This window comes from Cyprinodon variegatus, unplaced genomic scaffold, assembly GCF_000732505.1.
Source record: "Cyprinodon variegatus isolate N-32 unplaced genomic scaffold, C_variegatus-1.0 Scaffold68, whole genome shotgun sequence".
Lineage (NCBI taxonomy): Eukaryota > Metazoa > Chordata > Actinopteri > Cyprinodontiformes > Cyprinodontidae > Cyprinodon > Cyprinodon variegatus.
This window is the reverse complement of record NW_015150521.1, coordinates 1,112,068-1,135,708: the sequence shown is the minus strand read 5'-3', so window position 1 is coordinate 1,135,708 and position 23,641 is coordinate 1,112,068. Positions and strand designations below refer to the sequence as shown.

General features: G+C 38.5%; 2 protein-coding genes across 5 annotated transcripts in view; both read left to right on the top strand.

Moving 5' to 3' along the window:
* Positions 1–12,909, top strand: part of LOC107083082 (cAMP-specific 3',5'-cyclic phosphodiesterase 4C-like) — a 62,636-nt gene extending 49,727 nt beyond the window's left edge. For 2 of the 4 annotated variants that reach the window (XM_015372043.1, XM_015372045.1), the window contains exons 7-15: positions 3,447–3,540; positions 3,631–3,794; positions 4,160–4,258; positions 5,700–5,864; positions 5,973–6,072; positions 6,389–6,543; positions 6,661–6,783; positions 8,806–8,988; positions 9,220–12,909. In XM_015372043.1, coding sequence (XP_015227529.1) covers positions 3,447–3,540; positions 3,631–3,794; positions 4,160–4,258; positions 5,700–5,864; positions 5,973–6,072; positions 6,389–6,543; positions 6,661–6,783; positions 8,806–8,988; positions 9,220–9,720 — 1,584 coding nt within the window. In that variant the 3' untranslated portion in view covers positions 9,721–12,909. Of the gene's footprint in view, positions 1–144; positions 1,576–3,446; positions 3,541–3,630; positions 3,795–4,159; positions 4,259–5,699; positions 5,865–5,972; positions 6,073–6,388; positions 6,544–6,660; positions 6,784–8,805; positions 8,989–9,219 lie in introns of those variants that run through there. The other 2 variants (XM_015372044.1, XM_015372046.1) reach the window with 2 other exon arrangements.
* Positions 12,910–14,980: 2,071 nt separating this feature from the next.
* On the top strand, positions 14,981–22,566 carry prkcsh (protein kinase C substrate 80K-H). The gene is made up of 18 exons (XM_015372047.1): positions 14,981–15,099; positions 15,300–15,426; positions 15,546–15,662; positions 15,745–15,840; positions 15,912–15,969; positions 16,063–16,180; positions 16,453–16,582; positions 16,725–16,809; positions 17,098–17,176; positions 17,283–17,366; positions 17,446–17,613; positions 17,699–17,792; positions 19,019–19,088; positions 19,215–19,304; positions 19,391–19,465; positions 19,553–19,652; positions 19,739–19,906; positions 22,349–22,566. Exons 2-17 carry the CDS (start codon positions 15,333–15,335, stop codon positions 19,883–19,885), a joined length of 1,605 nt encoding a protein of 534 aa, XP_015227533.1. The 5' UTR covers positions 14,981–15,099; positions 15,300–15,332; the 3' UTR covers positions 19,886–19,906; positions 22,349–22,566.
* The last annotated feature ends 1,075 nt before the right edge of the window (positions 22,567–23,641 follow it).

Here is a 23,641-nt window from a genome sequence, read left to right as displayed (position 1 = left end):
GAGGTGCACACATGAATATTGCCTCTCTGTCTCTCACTCTTACTCACACCTTCGCTCACACACATATTTGACAGACGCACATGCTGTCGTGTTGCACATGCGCACTCCTCCTCTAACAGGAGGCAGCTGCAGATACATACACAGTCACACGCACGCGCCTGCAGCCACTGCCTGATTAGCTTGCGAGGGCTGTCTACAGCATCCAGGGAAATGGCGAAAGAGACAGAGCACTGGAGGACGAACGGCAGCCTAAAGCAGCAGGATTAGACCTCTGGTGTTTTTGGCCAGCTGAGGCATGGACTGACTTGGAGGAGAGGTCCTGCGTTGCGTTGCTATTGAGAGGCAAGCTGATTGCCTGTGCACAGGCAGAGTACAGCTGAGATTTTTAAAGAGGCGACTCAGACGGGCTGTTGCACCGGTAGGACTGGGACGGACCTTTGGATCTGTACCATTGGGGAGGGGCAGGCGACACAAGAAAAAGGAGACTGTTTTTTCAGACCACAGTTTTGGAATGATTCTTCCCTGGGATCGTCTTGGAAGCCTGCCTGCTTGCATCCCTCTCTGTTTCTTTTAGTCTGTCCCTGTCTCATTCACTGTGTTCTTGTTTTTCTCTTGTTATTATCTCCATCCCCCTCCCTCCACCATACTCCTTCTCGATGCTCTGCCGTCCAGGTTCCCTTAACCTCCATTATTCGAGATTACAATCCTCATTTTTTCTTCTTCCCTCATCTCTGCCCTCTAACTCTTTAAATTGCTGCTAGTCTAGAATTGGCTCTTGCAGTATTCCCTTTTGTTTACATCTCTCTAAAATAAACATATCTTCTCCATTACCTCCTCTCTGTGTCCTTCAGACTGTCTTGCACTCCCTTCTTTTTTGCTCCATCCTTACTCAATCAGCCCCTAATCCACCTTTTATCCTGCCGTGGCTATAGATTTGGGTCAGCCTGCTCAGGAAATGGGATAAGATGTAGTCTTCACAGCGGCCAGATCCAGGGGGGGCTCATGGTCTGCCCATCCGTGGGATCTACATCTCCGGAGCACACTGTGGCTGGAGCCTGACTCAGGACTGACTGAGTGCCCTGCTTTGGAGTACTGGATGTAGACACGGAAAATCTGAACAGACTGCCCCCACCCGCCACCCCTTCCCCCATTCCCCATTTTGGGGCAGACGCCACACTGGAGTGTCCCGGTTTGACTGGCTGTGGCCTCTCCCCACGAACCCTGACAACGCCCTCATGCCACTGGGGCACCCGCAGTGTCTCTGGCCCACTTCATTACCGCACCTCATACCTGTGCCATAGGCCCAAACCCCCAGGTTCTCTCAACATGGGTGTGGTAGAGGCCATTGACCCGGTGCCATCTCCGTGCCCCTCGCCTGTACCAGGGGGCTACAGGCTGCCCCGTTCCTCCAGCTACAGTCCTCTGCAGGGGAGGCCAGGGGTAGAGCTGGACCTTGGTGCAGCTGATGGAGGTGTTATGGAGGGAGGTGGGACAGCAGCTGAACGCAGGACCCCCCTAGTGGACCTGTTCTGTGAGACATGCTCGAGGCCCTGGCTCATCGGTTGGTGGGACCAGGTAGGGTAAGGCTAAACAGCCATAGAGTAAGCAACATCTTAGAGTTGGGGTCTTGGATGGATGCTGCACTTTACGCTCTTGTATTGCACATTTGACTAACTCTATTCTAGCATGTTTACTTGATCCAATTGCGGAATAAAACTTTTCTGTACCAAGAAAGTAAAACATGAAACATGTTTTTTTTAATACCTCATTTATTTGAAGAACCTTTAAAGTCTGTTAGTGATTTTTAATGAAACTTCAAGATAAATATTTGTGACTACGTTCCTGTATATAGTGCACACAGGTATCTGCCTAGAGCAATAACTTTTTCAGGGTCTTTATATGGCTGATGTCTGTGCATCTTGGTAGCAATGTCCTCTTAGGAAAGAGAATTTAAAACTCAAGCTCAGACATTATAATAAATCTTTATCTTGTCTCAAGAATTTTGCCTAAAAGTTGAAGAAAGTCCACACTTTGATTATTTCGGTTTTGAATGTGGTGTAGTATCCTGTCATAGAGCTGCTTACAGAATCTCTATAGCCTTTGATGTGTCAGTGAATGAGTTTAGAAGAACTTCCTTTTACTATTCTGTCTTTTATCTAAAGTACACTTAACAGGTCTCAGTTCAGAGTCACACATGTTATGACTATTACAGAGGGTTACCCTTTACATATTCAGCTTTACATGTGTGTCTGCCCATAGCCATTTCTGTACACAATCTGCATATTTGCCACTTTAGTTGGTGTCAGAGGAAGTGTTGTTTGTCCTGGCGCTCGGACTGGCACGGTAGAAGTGTCGGCTGACAATTATGACTCAGCATTACAGCATTAGCGAAGGAACGGACGGTAGACTAACAGGGTGTGTACAAAGATGGGGGGCCAGGGCTTAGCCTGCTCCCTAAGTGGGCCGGTGGGCTACGACGCTCAAGGAGGCTAAGAAATTATTTTTCATTACAGCTTGCAGGGTTTGTTGTTATGTTACCCATATGCTTGTGAAAAAGCTGAGAGTGTATAGAAGATACATTATAAATGTGAGGAAGAAGGGAAAAAATAGAAAAGGGGTGCAGCCTGAAACACGTGGCAAATGCCAACAAGGCAAAGCAGATCCTGGAACAGAGAAAAGGTTTAGAGAATGGTGGCCAGAAACAAAGTTTTGGATTTCTAAGAAGCAAAGGAGGAGTTTATGTAGACAGCAGAGAGATTCGAGCAGAAAAAGAGGAGGAGAAGGGAATGCTGACCTTGGTAAAGGTCAGAGACACCTGCCGACTCCCTCAGATTGTCACCCAAACAGCCACTGCTCTCTCATCAAGCTGAAGGACTGACTGTGAGGAGGCAGTTGCTAAGGCAACTGCTCTGGTTGCCATGGAGATTGTTATGTGTGAAAGATCAGTCAGTAGGACGCAGACTGAGGGTTTTGTCGTGCCCTCTCATGACTCGTTTAATCCAGAGCCATAAAACCAAGGGTTGGGCGTAGTGTTTGTACAAAAATGAACAATTAAGTAAAATCTTGAACATTCAGGAAGGTTACCTTCTTCGTGTGGATTATGAATTCAATGCTTGCATCTATGTCTGGGACTTGCTGACTGTTTCTGACACTGCAGATATACAGAGAACAATATGTATAGAAACGGCATTTAGCTGCAACACATCACTCCAGCCAGACCCTTTTTAACAGGCTGTTCTCAACTAAGAGAAAGGAGAACGGATGATTTGATATGGATTTTCTCACTCCATAATACATCATTGGGATAAATTAAATTGTATAAAAGCCTTTTTGTGTGTGTTTCTGTAGATGGAATCTAAAGAAACAGTATTAAATTGTGGATTTATCTTGATCACTAAAAGCTTTTACTATATCTATAAACTTACTTCTTTCTGTTTTCCCCTCAGTTCAAGAGGATGTTGAACAGGGAGCTGTCCCATTTGTCAGAGATGAGTCGCTCAGGAAACCAAGTATCAGAATACATCTCCACTACCTTTCTAGGTGCAACAATAATGACTGTTTCTTTTTCCTTTTATTAACCTTGATAAGGCTGAGGTCAGCAGACTGACCTTTGTCTTGTGATCTTTTCAGATAAGCAAAACGAAGTGGAAATTCCATCTCCGACTCAGAGGGAAAGAGAGAAGCCCATGTGTCACATCAGCGGTGTGAAGAAACTCACGCATAGTTCCAGCCTTTCCAACTCCACCTTGCCTCGGTTTGGCGTGAAGACAGAGCACGAGGAAGCTTTAGCCAGGGTGAAGAAACTAACAGCACAACAGATAACAGATACTGGAGATAGCAAAAAAAATACAGGAACCAATTTTACAGCAAACACATTTCTAAACTTTCTGAATATTAAACACAAAGTCTGTTTGTTATTCAAAATTTTGAATTGAAAAACTTCCTGAATGGAAAGCAAAACGTCTTCAAACTTGGAAATAAAGTCCAGTGGACTGTTTTTTCTAACTTTTTTGGAAAGTCTTATTGAGTTATTTTTTAATGTATTGTATTCAAGAAAAAAAGCAACATATAACTGGACTTAGATTTGGCTTTAACTCGGATAAGCAAGTTGAATAACTGATGTTAATATAATTATTAAAGTTGTCTGTTGTTTCCTTAGGAACTGGACGACTTGAACAAGTGGGGCCTTAATATCTTTCAAGTGGCAGAGTTCTCAAATAATCGACCCCTAAGCTGCATCATGTTTTCAATCTTCCAGGTGAGAATAATGTCATCAAACAAACCTGAAAATTAAATGAGTCAGCAAAATATAAGGCATACTCTGGTAGATTTGCATAGGCATGCAACATTTGACTACAGGGTATATTTGATTGCGTATTCTTGCTTACATTTCCTGTTGGATTAAGATTTAGGAGCATAAACCAAATAATAACTTTAAGCAAGGCTAATAAATAAAGTGGTATATAAGAAACTTATCTTGGGAACCTACACCGATATACTGTATAAACTTATCTTGGGAACCTACACCGATATACAAAAGCAATAATTATCAAATTTTATCTTAAAAAGACAAACTTCATGTTGTGTTTAATGCTGAAATATCAACCAGTTGCCTTAAAACAAATAACTAATGAAGTTTGTGAATAGATTTAGTTGTTCTGTAAAATCATCTCCATCCTAGAGGACCAATGGTCAAAGAAACAAACGGATGTTAGGGAGCAATATTTAGTCCCTCATTTAAAAATGAAAAAAGTATAGTATAACAGCAAACCATCAAGTCTTGACTGTCCAACTAGACTGATTGGCCATGCAAGGGCAGCATTATTCAAAGAAGTTGCCAAGAGGCCATTAAAATGCTGGGATCTTCAGGTCAAAAGGCAGATTTTGGTACCAGTCAAAACAAAACTGTTAGTCATACACTGGAACAGTGTGTATTTTGTGGAAGAGTGCCAAGAGGTATTTCTAAGTTGAGAAACTTTGAGTAGAAGCCATAATTACAAGGGAACACAGCAAGCCAACGAGAGGGGGCTGTGATCGGGACAAATACATTTTTACTTTTTGCTTTTTTTTCTGTAAACGTAATCTTTTACAGAGAACGAAAACGACCACACCGCCCTGAACACAACATAATCACTATGAAACATAGCTGAAGTAGCATCATGGTGTGGGGATGCTTTACATTAGCAGGACAAATTTCAAACCTAAGTTTAACTGAGAATCTGCACCAGCACCAGCGGGTGTATTTTCACATTTGACCCATTCTAACAGAGCTTGGGCTGTTTTGGAAACACAAATACGCAAAGTGTTCAGTTTCTAGATAAGCAAAGCTACCAAAGCGATACCACAGAAACTCAGAAATGTCAAACCAGAAAAAGGTGATTCCATAGTACTAACTCAGGGGGCTCTGTATATAAATCTGTGTTTTTGTAATAGGAATCAAAACCTATTTATACATTTATTTACTCCATTCATAGACTACTTTGTGTTAGTCTACCAAATACATCCTAATAGCATGAGTTTACATTTGTGGTTGTAGTAAAGCAAATTTGGAAAGGTTTTAGGATGGGTGAATTCCTCTTTAAATTATTTTCATTTAGAAATGATGCAATAAACGTTTTGTTATTCGTCTCATTTGCATTAAGATTGTTCAAAAATAAGCTTTGACAATCTTTTCTAAATATGTTTTTTTTTTCTTGCAGGAAAGAGATCTACTAAAGACCTTTCGGATCCCTGTGGATACTTTTGTCACATATGTGATGACCCTGGAGGACCACTATCATGCCAATGTCGCCTACCACAACAGCCTTCACGCTGCTGATGTCACCCAGTCCACCCATGTACTGCTATCCACACCAGCTCTAGATGTGAGGATCTCTCTTAGAACGTATATCCTATCAGAGCTCAAGATACCATTACAAATATTGAAAACTGAGCAAACCTCCATTGTTGTTTCTCGCTTTTCTCCCCAACAGGCTGTATTTACAGACTTAGAGATATTAGCAGCTTTGTTTGCTGCTGCCATTCATGATGTAGACCATCCAGGAGTGTCCAACCAATTTCTCATAAACACAAGTGAGTCAGAATTATATTAAAAAAGTTATTGAATATGTAAACAGTGGTAGAAATTATGATTTTTTTTTTTTTTTTTTTACCATTTATGATTGATATTATAGATCATGGTAAACCAGTAAGCAATACACCAACACAAAGTTTTGCACTTAATCAGGCTTTGCTGTAGTTCATTTTATTCAAAGCGTCCTGCTATTTGTACCTCGATTGTCATTGTAAATGGTTGGATAAGTACACATCTTATTTGGAAACTGCTGGCCTTTAGTGTTGAGCTGATTCTGGGGAGATATTACATTAACCATATTTGTTACACCCTCAGACTCAGAGCTGGCCCTGATGTATAACGATGAGTCTGTTTTGGAAAACCACCACCTGGCCGTGGGCTTTAAGCTGCTCCATGAAGAGAACTGTGACATCTTCCAGAACCTTACCAAAAGGCAAAGACAGAGTCTGAGGAAACTTGTGATTGATATGGTGAGCATATGATAAACACTAACAAAGAAAACTTTTCTCACCTGTTCTATCCTTTAAAGACATTTATATGCATTTTTATGGGTTATCTGCAGTAATTAAAGATGGCCTTTATCACAGGTTTTGGCGACAGATATGTCCAAACACATGAGTTTGCTGGCTGACCTTAAGACGATGGTGGAAACCAAGAAAGTGACAAGTTCTGGAGTTCTGATGCTCGACCACTACACCGACAGAATACAGGTAGTTTTCAGTTGTCGCCATGTACTTTATTTTTATCTTCAGAGGTAGGGTTAAAGAACAAGATTAACAATTACTTAGGAATTTGAAAACAAGAAATTGTACATAAATAAACACCAAGCCTGGATATTTTTATAAAATCATACTTTATTATTCAAATTCATCACAGAGTTAGAGAACTTTAAACTAGAAGTCCCAGACTTCCTGATTTACTGTTTTTTGATATAATGAGACACAGAGGCTGCATTCTAGGAGCTCCTCTTACAGATGGGAAAGATAAGAGTACATTAAAGATGAGTGTCATCCTTCATGATTCAAGAAATTGTTACAAAAATAGCTTTACCAGATTAACTTGCCAATAATTATAGTCAGAGTGATGATTTAAAAGGCTTAATTCAGCTGAAACCGTTTTTCCAGCGTGAGGTTTCCTGACTTTAACAAAAGCTAGACTCATCTAAAGCTGTTTTACATTACTGTTTTCATTTTAAACATAGAAAGTGTTTATGGATCAATGCTTCTATGTTCCCTTCATGTGTCTGCTTATATCTCCTTGAACCCCAATTGGCCTCAACAGGAGGCCGCTCACACTGAGCTTCTGCTGGAGTTTTTTTTAACATTTAAAAGGGAGTTGTTTTTTTATTTCTTTCCACTGTCACTGCTTGCATGCTCAATGTAAGTGATTGCTGTGGACTCAGCAGCAAAATGCAAGTGAATATCTACTGTCACCATGTGCTCCTCCCATCAATGACTGGATGCAATCAGCTTTTTCTCCTTAGAGATGGTTTCTGTAAAGTGCCTTGAGATGAAAGGTGTTGTGAATTAGCACTATGTAAATAAACTGAACTGAATTGAATAGGATCTTTGAGGTATACATTTTTGCAGTTGGGCTAATCCAGCTATTATGTTGTTGACATAAAAACTTTCTGATTGAAGAACAAGTATGCATCACCTACATTCATTTTCATATGATGAGGTTGCACTTAGATTTATGCCTATGTGCATCGGGCTACCATTGAGTCTTGTTTTGAAAGATTGGGTTTCATCATTGTTTTTCTGAGTGTGGGTTATTTTTCAATTGTCAGTGAATATTATCTAATTGGGTGGCAGCTGCTACAACAAGTAGTATACCGTATTACAAAAACATAAAAACACACAGATGTCATTTTTTCTAACAGACAAAGATGACATCTGTGTCGTCTTTTTCCAATAGAAAATACTTATTATTTGACATGCAATAAAAAATATGGATCATGTGGAATAAGAGACAAATATAATGAGCTTTGCCAAAGGCAAGGCAAGTGTATCTATATAGCAAATTTCAATAGCTAGAATATGCAAAGTGCTGTGCAAGAAAAAACATAATAGGCAGTGGCATAGAGGTAATTAAATACTTAAAGGTAAAGTGGATAAGTGGTCCTCCTAATTGTCAATCATTCCACCAAAGCTCTCAATTTTAAGGCATCCATGCATAAAAATTTGAAAACATTAAGAATATGTTTAAAAGTTCCCTTTTCGTTCATTTACCAATCCGCTTTCTCATCAGTGTGCGAGAGGGTAGGTAATTCTCCAAAGGTATTTTTCGTCATAACACCGGTGGTAACTCTGACATAGTGAAAAAATTGCAAATCTTCTTTTGCTTAGTAAGCTTGTATGAGCGATGCAAACAGCAACTTTTATACAGAGCGTGCATGAGGAGAAATGGGCTCCTGCATGCTCTCACATGCCTTTAATTGCCGTTTGCTCGTGAAAATCCTCCACTATACCTTTAATGAATGCAAATTATTCAAAATTATAGAAAATAAATAATTAAAATAGTATCCTAATAAACTAATAATGAATAATGAATAATAATAATAATGAATAATAAATGAAATGAATAAATAACAAAATGACTGATACCATATTAATCCAATACATTTATTTATTGTAGCAATAGTCTGACTCGAGTCCAAGGCATGTGACTTGTTTAGTCCCCACCTTCTCCCAATGAAGTATAATAGTATGTGATATTTGACTTCTATGCAGGTATTGAGGAACATGGTGCATTGTGCTGACTTGAGCAATCCTACAAAGCCTCTACATGTGTATCGGCAATGGACGGAGAGAATCATGGAAGAGTTCTTCAGGCAGGGAGACAAGGAGCGGGAAAGAGGGATGGAGATCAGTCCCATGTGTGATAAACACACTGCATCTGTAGAAAAAAGTCAGGTAAATGATGAGCTGTGGAAGAGACAGAAACAAATGCATACATGGCAAACAGCTGGATTCCTGTTAATGCGGCAGGTGGGGTGATACCTAGAGAGCAGAGGCTGATCTTTTATCTCTGATCTCAGCAGTCGCTTGCCTACATTTTTAATGCCATTTTAAAGCGAGTATGGTTGTGTATGCTTGAGTTGGCGCCGTCTTATACGCTGCCTTTCTTTTTCTCTCTCGATGCAGGTGGGCTTCATCGACTACATAGTTCATCCACTTTGGGAGACGTGGGGAGACCTTGTTCATCCTGATGCCCAGGAGATCCTGGACACCCTGGAGGACAACAGGGACTGGTACCAGAGCACTATCCCACAAAGTCCTTCACCACCGCCTGTAGGCCAGGACAAGGAGCTAAACACGTGCATTGATAAGTTTCAGTTTGCGCTCACACTGGAAGAGAGCTCTCAGAATGAACAGGAACATGAGGTTGACAAAACGACTTCAAACCACGTGGCAGAAGACTGTAGTGACATGGACAAGGATGATGAAAACGAGGATAAGGAAGATCTTATGTCAGAGAAGAATGAGGACATAATCGAGGAAGAGGATGAGGTTGCAATGGAGGAAGAGGAAGGAGAGGAAGAGCTGAAACCTCGGTTAGGTGAGCAGCCAGAAAAGGAAAGACTTTATGACACAAGTCCTGTAGAAGAAGAGGAGGATTCTTCATCTCAAGCAGAAGATACATGAGGTCTGCTCCTGTATCTCTCTCCTATCTTGCACACGTTATGTTGTCGATTCTTTAAATGGTCAAACAAAGAACAAATATGACTGCAATGACAATACAGACCTTTAAATATATTTTTCAAAAAGGGAATACATTCAGAATTGCTCAAAGAGAAGCTAATTACACAGCAACTGTAGATTTGGAGTGATAAGTTCTAGATTGATTTACTAGGAACTTAAGACTAATGGGAATTTAGTAGAAAGCAATGGAAGGTAGTGTAGCACTCTGGTGAGTGAAATGCACATAAATAAACACCCATGAAATCACAAAAAAATATCCACACAAAAAAACACTATCAAGAGCAAATTATGTAGAGTGAAACAATGCATACATGCATACATGCATACAGCATATCCTGCAGTATAACTGCATTTCATTCGCTGTTGGTTTTTGGAAATGCACACAGATTTGCACAGACACGCACCTACACACACTTTACTGTATGTTTATATGTGTGCATTTAAACAAGGAACATTGATCAGTGATGAATCTTTTTGGAAAAAGCCATTCCTTATCGGTGTATTAATTAGTGTTTAGTCAGTATTAGTAATTCATGTATGTTAGAATCTCAATAGAAACTACTCTGCTCAGAGAAGCTTCAGTGACGTTTTTTTCCATTTCTGTCGGAAATAAAGATTAAAGAATAAATCCACAGAGTTGGAGAAAAGAGAAGAGCTTGACGTGGAAGCAAAGAGAAGATGCTGCGTTGAAGGGGCCCAGAGAGGCCCCCTATCACTTTTCCCTTTACGAAGAGAGTGCTACTGGTGCAAGATGGCTCTGTGCCTTTGTGAAACATCAGCTTCCTGACTGAGGCTGTGGTGAAGCAATGCATTGTGGAACAGGAGAGTCTGATTTGTGGTATCAATTTTTGATTGTCTCTTGATGAAGATCTCTTTACTGTTCATGCTATTGTGATGTGTAACTCACAAGTACACGTTTTTGTGGTGACATATTTTCAGCTGTTAAGTCTTCCTTTTGTTGCTCTTCTAGTAATATGACAAATTAAAACTATAGATGCAGAGCAATCACTACCACCACCACTACCACCACTGGACTCTTTCCAGCTTATATGTTGATTTCTTATTTGAATGGTTTTATTACTATTCTTATTATTTTTGAAACCTTCAGAGAATAAGCCATGTAATGCTTTGAAGCATATATACGTTTTTGCCTATTTTATATTTAAAAATTTGCTGAATATGTTGAGTGTTTTATTAACTGAACAAAATTAGTTTGCTGTCTGACGACTGTCCATTTGTTTGGTAATTTTTTCTCTTCATACATAACAATTCTCACCAAAGTTAGGAAGGAAAAGCTTCTGTGGGCAAGATGAATCGAAGGAAATCAGGGAGGCAGAATGTCAGGGAAAAGGTGTGGTAATCCCTAATCATCTTTTTTGTGTTTGATGATTTTTTGCCTTAAGGTTAGATGCAGGATACATACTTATACGTATGTAGATATAACATAGATATCCTGATGTATTTATAGCACACCTGTTTTTATTTTTTATGTTATTTGTGTGTGTTTTAGACTATGTATTCTGAATTTGGAGGGAAAGTGGGAAACACTGCTGCCAGTTGTTTTTGTTTTTTTGTTTTTGGCTCTGCTTGGCTCAACTAATAGAATGTGTTGTTTTAAAAAAAAAAAAAATCAAGAGCGCATCCTATAACTTCCTGGAGATATTTAAAATGATTTCATGTGAGCCAGTCACGGTAAAACACAGCAGGGTTTTAGATGTAGTCGCACATGTTGTCGTCCGCTTTTTGGCATCTCTGCATCTCGTCGAATCGTGTCCTATATCTGATCAGCTCAGCCTAAATGTGCCAGGTTGTTAGGATGTTTGTGTTCTTACAGGGTAAATTGAAAATTAAAGTTGAAGGTGAGGGCAAGTTTCTGCAGGTCAGTAACTGAGCTCATCTGAAGTCGCCATGTCTTGGTGCAACAGAAGCCTGCATGTTTGGTCGAGCTGTGAGGCCACCATGCAGACTTTTAATGTAGTGAAAATGGGAATTCAGGATTACTATTACAGTTACTTAAATATAAAAATAAATGTATCCCATATGCACTGGCCTTTTACTTTAAACATGTTCCTTTGTTTTTGTGGCTTTCTTGTTCTCTCATGAGCTATAAAAACAGTAATATTTAATTGCCATACAAACACGATACTGTAGCAATTGTTTCTTATTAAGGAAATTATTCAATTGATTGATTGCTGCCATTCTTTTTATGATGAAAAGAAAACATGGGGAATTGTTTTCTTTTAACAGCTTGTGTACAGTTTATTTTTATATCATTCAGGTGGATGGTCTTGAAAATGAATCGTGTGCTGATGATATATAGCTATAATCATTACCACTCTTGTATATAATGTAATGATATACTGTAAAATAAAATTTTATCCAAATTATGATTGACAGATAACCACAGAGACACTGCAAGCCACCCGGTCACCTTGTCATTCTTAAATACTATAGTTCCTCACACGTGGATAACATTCTGTCATAACTTTTAATTGTGCACACTTATTGTTAAATTCAAAATAAATTTGTACCAGCACTTTATTTCATCAGGTTTCAAGGTAAAACGGTGGGCTTCAGGTAATGTGTGATCTGTGTATTCATAGGGGCAAAAATCCCAAACCCACATTGTCCACCAGTTGAGATGATCAGTGTTTTGGAGGGATTGTAAAATAAATTACACATCCTCTGAAAAGATTCTATGAGATTATTTCTATTTTTTTTATTTGAACTAAAAGTCACAATATGTGTCCTTATTTGACGTGCTCATTCCTAGCACTAACACCCCCTTTGTTTCTTAGTAACTTTAAGCACTATCTAGCCTGATAGCCTAAATATCCGTCCCATGGTAGCCTATTTATCTGGTTCCCATTGGTGTTGCTGTCAGGTAATGTTATCGCAGATTGACTCCCTTTGAGTGAAATCCTCTGGGCTTTAACTCATGTGTTTGTCATCGGTAAGGAAGCTCTTTTAAAGGGGGATTAAAAAACATGAAATGATTGTAATATTTGTAAATGAAATTGCTGTAATGTGTAAAATGTGTTTAGTTATTTTTTATTATATTATTTTTATGAATTTTCTTTTCCTCTTGACAGAGCCGAGGTGTCATTTTTGTGAATAAACGCATTTAATAAGCAACAGATATATATATATATATATATATATATATATATATATATATATATATATATATATATATATATATATATATATATAATATTGTATATCAGTATATTTTTCTTTTTATTTCACTGTTCGGTACTGTAAAGTGTGTGAAAATACAAATAAAGCAAGATTTTTATATTGAAACAAATAGTTAAATACTCATTCTCCTTTGTACAGGCAAAGCGTTTAATGTTAACTATTTGGTTCTAGATTTCTTTACATACTTAAGCAAGGGGGCCTGTTGCTGGTATGAAGAAAAATAAGCTTTAAACTGCCTGAATTTTTACTTCATACAGTTTAAATGAAACTGTATGGTGGAAATTGGGGAATAAGTTTCAGAGCATCCTGAGTTTTAACTGTATGGAGCATAGCCTAATGGATTTTTGCCTCTCCTTTCATTTTGCTGTGCACTGCTTATTAGCACGCTTAAGTAAATGGCGTTACATTTCAAATACAAATTTTTTCCCTATGGAAATATTTCCCGTTCAAATTTGATCGACTGTTGAGTCTTAGTTCGCTAACTCCTTACTTGCTTCCTGTCCAACAACGTACTGTTTTTCCACTGGGAAAATTATAATATTTCTTTCGTTTTCAGATCTTTCATAACAGTGTAGATAGTAGCGTTGTAGTACTTGGTCATGGTCTCAAGACCAGTCTCGAGAGTATTTCTTTAGGTTCTTAGTTTCGTCTTTGTATCAGCAGCCTTTTTACTCAATCTTGTCTCTGTCTTGGACAACCATGGCTGATAGGCATTGTCCATACCTTACTAATAAGAGTAAAAAAAAAATTGACCCCATCAAAATCTGTTTTTAAAAAACACTTCAGTCCATGCCTGTGTAATGTTGTCCCCTAGATGCAGCTTCCACCTGCCAGCTGCTAGTGTGACACTAGATGACCACTCTCTGAGTGTAGTGGAATACAACAGGGGGAGAGCTGCTACGTGAAAAAAAACAAAAACAAAAAAACCTCCAGATTATATGCAAAGAGAGATCCAACATCTCTTTTACAATAGAAATCTGTCTTGATAAATACAGTTTGACTTATTAGAAAGTTAGCTTGGTTTTCTACCAGTTTAAAAAGAAAACTTGTTACTAGCAAGAGAAAAGCTGCCAGATAAACATATATATATATATATATATATAAAAAAACTCTTCCTCCTCCATCGCGGGCGGTCTCTCCCTTTTTTCCTCTAATCTCAGGTCCTCTACCAGAGGCCTGGGAGCTTGAGGGTTCTGCGCAGTATCTTTGCTGTATCTAGAACTGCACCTTTTCAGGGCCGAGATGTCTGATCTATTTCCAGGGATCTGCTGTAAACACTCCTCCAGTTTGGGGGTCACTCCCCACGATTGCCGTATTGACCATGGGCACCACTGATGCCTTGACCTTCCAGTTGCTCTATTAGCCCCTGGTATTTCTCTAGTTTTTCATGTTCCTTTTTCCTGATGTTGCTGTCACTTCGTATTGTTATGTCAATCACAATGGCTTTCCACTTTTTGTCCACAACAATGTCCGGTTGGATTGCCATTACCATTCTGGCCGGCTGTATTCCATGTTCATTTTATATTATTTACACATACGTATGCGTGTATGTATATATATATATATATATATATATATATATATATATATATATATATATATATATATATATATATATATATATATATATGTTATTGTGTCTTTAACTTTTCAACTATTTTAATAGATGAATAGATAAGCATGGGAAGAAAAAAATGAGTTGGCATGAGATGGCTGCAGAGCCTTTTCTTCGACAACAGCTACGTTTCTCCACCAGCCCAACAAAAGTCTGATCTGATAATGGAGACTGTTAATTTGCCATGTTAACAGATGATCTGTTTACTTCATAAGAATATTTGAACATTAAATAATTGATTCTTTGTTAATGCAAGTATAAATATTTTCAGAATCTTCGCTACAATGAAATGTCGCCCTGAAACGTGTCAACGAGATTCACTCACTTCAGCCAATCACAGAACAAGAACAGGATTTCTTATCCAATCATATGTTAAAACGTCAGAGAGGGGTGGGGTTCCTCCATGCGGAAGTAGGTAATTCACCCGGACTGGACAAATGATTAGCCATTAGCTGCGTTACAACAAACAATTTTTTTGCTTTGCTACTTCGAGTCCTATTGATAAGGTATTTGAGTTTATGTAAAGTTATTCTCGAGGATTTAATTTCAAGTTGAATAGCCCTTTTTGCTCAACCGTTTACTGCTTAGCAACGTTTATCCTCAAATGCTAGCCACGTAGCTCTAGCTTCTGCTTCAAATTGGACGCTACCCCTCTAAATTGTGTTGTTTTTTTAAACTGTTTTGTAATATGTGTATTTTTATACAGGTGCTGTTGAGTTCTTAATACTCAGTGTGGACAATGATAATGTTCGGTCACTTTGTGCTGCTGCTGGCTCTATTTGGCGGAGCCATGACAGTTGAGGTCCTTCGTCCCCGCGGTGTCCCTTTGTCAAGTAAGCTCTCAGTCTGATTTTTAATGAGACAAAGCAGAATAGTTGGATTTTGGGAAGTTTTTAAGTCTAAGTTCTAAGACTTAAGTTCTTTGCTGCTGTTTTTCCCCTTAAAACAACAGAGCGCCAGTTTTATGAAGAAAACAAACCGTTTACTTGTCTGGATGGAACCCGCACCATTCCCTTTGACAGAATAAATGATGACTATTGTGACTGTCCGGATGGATCTGATGAGCCAGGTGTGCAGGACCTCTCCTGTAGATTTATATTCTAGTGATTTTAATTTACAAATTTTCTGATAAACATGTACATCTCCTCCAGGTACTGCTGCTTGCCCCAATGGCAACTTCCACTGCACCAATGCGGGTTTCCGACCAGGATTCATTCCTTCCTCCCGTGTCAATGATGGAATATGTGGTATGAATTAAAGCTTTTTTTAACTACGACTTTTAGTATTTAGTAGGTTTTTAACACTTAGTTTCCTTTAGATTGCTGCGACACTACAGATGAGTATAACAGTGGTGCTGACTGTCAAAACACCTGTAGGTGAGTATGTTTTATGGTGAGATGAGGCTGTATAGAATAAAAGGGTGACATGTTCTTTGACTGTCATAAATTACTTGCGTGTTTTTTTTTCAGGGAACTGGGTCGCAAAGAGAAAGAAGAACTGCAGAAGATAGCAGAGATTGCAAAGGAAGGCTTTATGCTTAAAAAACAACTCATCCAGGAGGCCAAACAAGGTCTAGAGGAAAAAAAGGTTTGGAGAGTTAAACAGGCTTTAAACTTTGAGTATGCATGATTCAAGATTTCAAGCTCTGAAACTTGTTTTTAAGTTTATATATATATATATATATATATATATATATATATATATATATATATATATATATATATATATATTTTAAATAATTTTTTGAATATACTTTTCAATTGTGCCCTGCTGCTTTTATATAAAGTATATTGTTTTATCTATGAAATTTTGGTAGGAATTATTTAGTCTGAACTGGTCGTCTTGTTTTGGCTCCACAGTCAAAACTTGGAGATGTCCAGAACAGTAAGAAAGATCTGGAAGCAAATGTGGAGGCTCTGAGAACTGTTAAGGAGACTGCTGAGAAACCAGAGAAAGAAGCTAAAGAGCGCCATCTAAAGGCCTGGGAAGGTAAATTCGGTTTAATACCAAAGTGTATAATAAACATATTTGAGACTTTCAGGTAATGTTCTCTGTTCTACTTGACAACATCTAGATTGTGGGTGAACATTATCATAATGAGATGCATAAAAATATGAACTTTTTATTTCAGAGCAAAAAGCTGCCATTCGCATGGAGAAAGACAAGGCTAGAACGGCCGAGGTTTTTCTTGAACTGGATGATGATTCAGATGGCTTGTGAGTACTGCTTATGCTAATTAAAAACCATTGGGGGTCAGAATGTTAAATTTCAGTGAAGCTTAGCAGTAAGGGATATGGTCTGAAAGGAGTTGCCATTCTGCATTTATTAATGTTTTCCTTTATATTGGTTTAAGTAATTTTGTAATGTTCTCTTTACTTCACATTATTTCAGTTGGTGAATAACATGCACTCCTATTATAAATTAGCTAGGTTTTAAATTCAAATTTAAAAGTAATACCTTTATCTATTTCCTAGCAGATGGTTAAATATTTTTTGTTTTCATAGTGTCTCAGTGGCTGAGCTTCAGTCCCATCCTGAGCTTGACCCAGATTCTGATGGTTCATTTACTGAAGCCGAAGCTCAGGTATAGCTCAGTTTTTTTGCTTCTGTAACACTTCTGCTTAATTATTTATAAGATCTAAAATCGGGGGGAAAAAACTAATGGTTATTTAAAATTATTAATGTTGCAGGGACTGTTAGGTGGAGTGGACCAAGTGGACACAGTAGCGTTTGAGACTGTCTGGAATAACATTAAGGAAAAATATGTTTCTGAGGTAAGGATTTTCCAAATTGTTACTGTTCGATATTTTTAAAACTTTGCTGTTTCTACATCTGATTTTGTGCCTACTTTAGTCCAATGCAGACGTCCCACCACCAGGGGAAACGCCTCAAGAGGAAACCCAGGATACAACGTCTGACAATGACTCTGAAAATTATCCCGATGAGGATATCCCAGAGGAAGAGGACAACGATGATGAGGAAGATGATGAAGATGATGACATGGATGATGGGGATTATAAAGTAAACCTCTTTTTTTTTATTTAGCTGGATAAATATTAGGTTTGGCTAACTAAACACTAAATGCATTTTATTGGCTATGCTTCAGGCCCCTCCCACTATGCGGACTGATGAAAAGAAGGATGAGGATGACGAGGGCCCAATGCCGCCCTATGACCAAGAAACCCAGGCTCTCATTGATGGTGTGTGTTTGCAACCTTGTCTAACCCTTAACAGTCATAAAGTGACTGGTTATTTGCTGGGATAAGAGCTCTCTTAAAAAGATGTTTATTTGCTTGATCTTCTACATGTATCAATGGTCCTTAACATCCAGATAACATATCTGAATCAGTTCCTTAGCAAGCCACTCCTACTGAGTTCTGCTGATGACCCGAATACTTCATTTAGACGAGTTAAAGGAAATATTGCCTTTAGGAGGACAAGGGATGTCTATAATTTGCAGGATGCTGACCCCAAGGATAATGAAGATAAGACCTTTGCTGTAGGAAGTTAAGAATACTCTTTTTGTTATCTGCTACTGTGTTATTTTACAAAGCAAATATTACATTTTAATTTAATTATGTGTAAAGCTTAGTCAATAATCTGTTTGAAGGCCTTGAAGGTAGTTAACCAAAAAGTGTAACAAGTGGTGTAAAGGTATAATAGCTTTTATTTGTCTTGCATAAAAAAAGCCATTGAGGGAAATTTAAATGACACCCTGAAGTAGGTTGATTTTTGTTACAGTTTTATATTGGGGTGTATTCACACCTTCCACGTTTGATCTGCTTTAAACGGATCAGTTTCCCCCTTGCATCAGACCTTTTGTTCAGATGTGAATGAAGAATAGCAAACTCTGAACAGACCAAACAGCTGGACAAAGACCTACATTCTTAGGTGGTATCATTCCGCATTAAAACTGACCTGGGTCCAACCTGAAATAAAGAAATCATGTCTCTTTGGACTTTGCAAGCCACCTTAGTTTAACTCAGGATCAAAATCCTGCCTGTTTCGCTGTCTGTTGCTCTCGGCAAGCGGTGATCTGCATCAGCTTAAAGGATACATTCTCTGACTCAATCACAAAAATGAGAAAAAAAAAACATTGAAATCTACAGTAAATGAGATGCTCTTGATACTGATTGATTTTGCAGCCTTAAGAACAGCATAAATATGCAAAACAGGTGCTAAAAGCAGTCCAATAGGTCCTATCGTAGTTTCCTAATTTCCAGTACTATGCTCTGTTTTGCCTCATCATTTATGACCAGTGAAATTACCGTTTAATCTGTGGCTTTGCTTTTGCCCTTGGAAAAAGTAACATTTAAATACAGATCAAACAAAAAAATACAGGTAAAGCAAGTAGGCTTTTCTAGTGTGAATACACATTTACTGTGTAGTCAAATGAAATGTAATTGTTTAAACTTTTGTTCCTCAGCTGCTCAGAAAGCCAGGGATGAATTCAACGAGGCTGAGAAATCTCTGCGAGAAGTGGAAGATCAAATCAGGTATGCCTCCACAGGGAATACTAAGTTTGCTAGTAAACATGATGCAGCCATAGCTGATGTCTTAAGAGCTCCAGAAATATGTTGGGGCAGCAAATAAAAGGCTTCACATGGATTTTGTTTTTACAGGAACCTTGAGAAGGAAATCTCTTTCGACTTTGGACCCAGCTCTGAGTTTGCCTACCTCTACAGCCAGTGTTATGAGCTGACCACTAGCGAGTATGTTCGTGCTTTAACTAGCTAAACATCCTTCAAAATTCAATTGTTGTCACCGCTTATCTTTTCTTGTTTTTCTTCTCTCAAAGATATGTCTACAGGCTCTGCCCCTTTAACAAAGTGTCACAAAAACCCAAGTTTGGAGGATCAGAGACTAGTTTAGGGTAAAGATATGAATCTGATTTCTTTTTGCATGTTTGTTTTAGTTTATTGGCTTGTTTCATTCTGTATTTTCTACTTCCTTCAAATAGAATGTGGGGGAAGTGGGCAGGACCTGAGGATAATATTTACTCGGTAATGAAGTATGAACATGGAACAGGATGTTGGCAAGGCCCCAACAGATCCACCACTGTAAGCCTCAGGCAGCACTTAGCAATCCCCTTGTTTATTTTTAATCATGCTCTAAAATAAAAATAATCCTCTTGGTGTTCTTAAAGGTGAAGCTAACATGTGGAAAGGAAACTATTGTGACATCTACCTCAGAGCCCAGTCGCTGTGAATACCTCATGGAGTTTACCAGCCCTGCTATCTGCCAGGATCCCTCAAGCATTGATTCAGGACACCCTGATCACGAAGAGCTGTAGGAGCTCATTGTTATAACATAGGTTAGTATGTTGGTCCTTATCTGTTTTTTTCTTCTTTTTTTTTTTTTTTTTTTTTAAGATTTTTGTTGTTAGATAATTTGAATGAGTAGAACTTCAAGCAAAAAAAGCAGACCATAAAATTGTTTGTTTCCTTATATTTAGTTTAATTGTTCTATTTTTGAGAAATATTTTATTGTAAACTTGCATCTAAAGCACTGCATAGACTGCGCAATTATTGGTCATTTTTGATTATGATTTTTCCTGTCGTGCAACCTTTTTGGAGATCGCGCCGACTCTTGGCCAAATCATGTGTCGCGCATCGTGCAATATACAAGGAGAGGCAATTAGCATCTCGATCAGAAATTACTGGTTACTAGACAATCAAACGTGTTTGATATTTTGGTCATGTGAGTGAATCAAGTTTCAAGGTACATCACATGAAGAAGTGGTGACACGACCAGACTCAGAACTCTTTACGCTGAGATTTTCACATTACGCATGCGCGAAACAAAAACTACTTCTTTTATTACCAGCTACCTCGATTTATTGTGTTGCATGTCGAGTTTGTTCAAGACCCTGACCTGTCTTTGAGGACTAACAAGTAGTCATATCACATCCGAGCCTCGGTTCGTACAGTGTGGAGACGTACTTCGCACGCTGTGAACTTTCAAACTCTGTGATTGATTTGCACAATTAGAGTTGTGGCTGCGAGCGACGACTGAAAATATCACAGTGTATCCCAGGCTTTAGGCACACTAAGTCAATACTCGTTGCAGGATATGATTGAACTAGAAATATAACCCTAATGCATGGTATGCCTTGTCTCTGAGAATCAATCATTGACTTAAAGTTTGTTCTTGAAAATCATATGTTTATCTAAGGATCAAGTTGAGCTTTCAAAAAAAGACACTGCCTTAAAGTTCAAATAGAAAGGTTTTATCATGTGTAATGGTAGATTATCTTTTCTTTACGTGGCTGATCTAACTCGCACTAAAATGCTCCAAGTAATAAGAATCAAGAGAATTTTACAGTATGCTGGGCATCTCTAGCTAAGCCCAAGTCCGGTGAGAGCAGTCACGTGAAGAAACACAGCTGTGACGTCAGTGTAGTCAAACGTCCTCGTGCGGGTGTCAAGAACCATCCGACCGAAGAACCACCCAAGTACTTTGCACTCTGAAAGGATCATTTAAATGTCATTACAATGGTCTATTGTACTGCTGCCAATTGTAGGAATGTTTTTGGATCGAGAAAAGGAATGTTTAATTATTCGAAGGAGCTGGTTCTGCGTCAAATTTCCTTTCAGAAAGTAAATTAGACAAAAATCAACCAAACAATCTGTGGCATTCAAGCCGATACAGCAAACTATGTTCCAATCACATCACGGCAGATTATTTTATCATCACTCCTGCTCTCACAGCAGCAGTTGGTTTCAATATACCAAAGTTGCAATGGCTTGTTTTCTCTGTTGTATAGCTTTAATAAAGTGCCTGATGGTAATAAAGCTGTTTTTTTTTTTTTTTTATGAAATATTTTATTTCATAAAACAACAAACCCTAGCTAGTTGCACAGTTTAGTATGGCCGCAGCTCCAGACGGATTTCCATATCATTACGGTCTGGGCTGCAGAACAACAAGAACCGCGATGGATAACAGTCAGTTACCGCAGGTGGAGACCTAGAGCTCGAACCCCACTGGCCTGGAGCAATGACCCGAACTGGGTAAAAACCACACTCGAAGTGCAATGTTTCCCACTCATACAGTAAGGTTTTGGTGCTTGGAACGCTTGCTGCGATTGGATTACAGAGAGACCGTTTTCCCTGTTGAGGCACAGCAGCGCAGCACAGCCTGCTATGCAGAACCGCAAGCACCGCACACAGGGCTCCAAAACTGACCGCCAGCCTTCACGCCCCGCTGCAGCAGCAGGCTACCAACCGAACCGAACCCAGCCACCACAGAGCCAATTCAAATCCTGTGATCCCCTCTTCAAACAAAAGGTTAGACTGTGGTTTAAACTAATTGAAGCACAGCACCATCTGGAAAATGTTCTGAAAGATAATGAACTTCCACCTGTTCTGCAAATGATCAAAGAACATTTAGCAGCAGTGATTAAACCAGCGAGCATTAATAAAACCACAAAGACTCTGATTGCTTCATTTTCGTCCTCGTTAAAGGATAAAAACTCCATCGCAAAGGTGAATAAATATTGACTTGATATGTAAAATGACTACTTCCTGACTAAACTGACGTCACAGCACCCTTAAGCCCCTCAGTGGGTCACATGACTAATGAGGAATTTAGCGTTTTCTGCTATCTTAGTGAATTATTTTATGCTATAAACAACAAAATACTGGACATTTTTTCACTTGTGATGTATTTAATTTTGTACATACTATCAAATGAGAAACTAAGTATGTTGTTTTCTGTTTGAACTTTAACTAATGGATTTGTGTCTTCTTTGTTGCAGAACACTGAAGGGACCAGTCATTGCAGTAAAATGTATTTTTCCTGTCTCCATGCTGTACCACCTCCTGTTTCTGCTTGTTGTGTAGAAGTAATGCTAATTCCAATGAGTAGTGAAATTATTGTGGTCAATGCATTCATCTTCCACTCCTCTATGATGTATTGACACCAGTTTTAAGTCAGATGTAATGTCATTCCACTGTTATCAAATAAACATGTTTTAATCTCATCTCACTCACTCACTTTTTTTTTTACTCAAACTCGACCAGTGAAGCCCTTACTTTTCCATTTATTTAGCAAAGAAACAGGCCTAAACTATCTGCACACCTGCTGTTTAGGACTAGGTTCTCCAGATTTCTATTATATTGATGCTATAACAAGGGTACACATCCTTGTAAGAGTTTCAGGTTGTTATTGCAAAAAATGAGACTTATGAGTGTTTTTCTACCTGTTAATGTAACATCTGTCCAGTATTCTTGCAACTGGTGTGGTTCTCCTTAAATACATGGCATAAATCAGAATCAGAAGTTCAAATATCCAATGTTCCTTATTAAAAATCTTCATTGCTTATACAAAGCTCCAAAATTACAAAGAACATCAAGATCAGCATTTAGTTTTTTCTAATAAAAGGGGCCTTTAAACCCTTCGATAGCTAATCTTGCTTTGCAAGCTAGATCATCTTGAGATTGGAGTTTTCAGTCTCAGAGCAAATTGATAACGTAGAACTCAACTCAGTTCTGCACTTATCAGTCTGGCTACTGCCAGGTTAGTCAATGGCTCCAATTTTTGCATAATCCATTTCTAAGTTTCTGGATTCTTTTGTGACCTGGGTGTGGTTTGGATGCCACATTTGAGGTAGCGAAATGCCCATGGCTTTTTAGGCATTTTCTTCCTAAAATATGTCAATTGCTTTTTCCTGAGAAGAACTTACATTTCTTTAGATTCAGACTTGAGGTGTTGCTTTTTGAGAACAGGTTAACCCTCTTCGTTTTTAAAATTTCTTGATTCTGAAGTGCTTGAAATTATCAGACGTCTGTATCGTAGGTGTTATTGAACCAAAAATCTGCATAACAAGTAAACTAGTGGGCTAATAACTGCCTCTTATGGAGTCAAAAGGTTTACTTAATTGCAATGAAAGAGTGGTGATGGCATCATGATTTGGGCTTACTTTCTATATTAATGGAACTGATTTAATAAAAATAAAGTAGATGAAATTATGAAAAGTCATCAATGCAAATCAGTTTTACCCGTGAGTGATGCAAAAAAAGAAAAACACAAAACATATTTAATGACACTC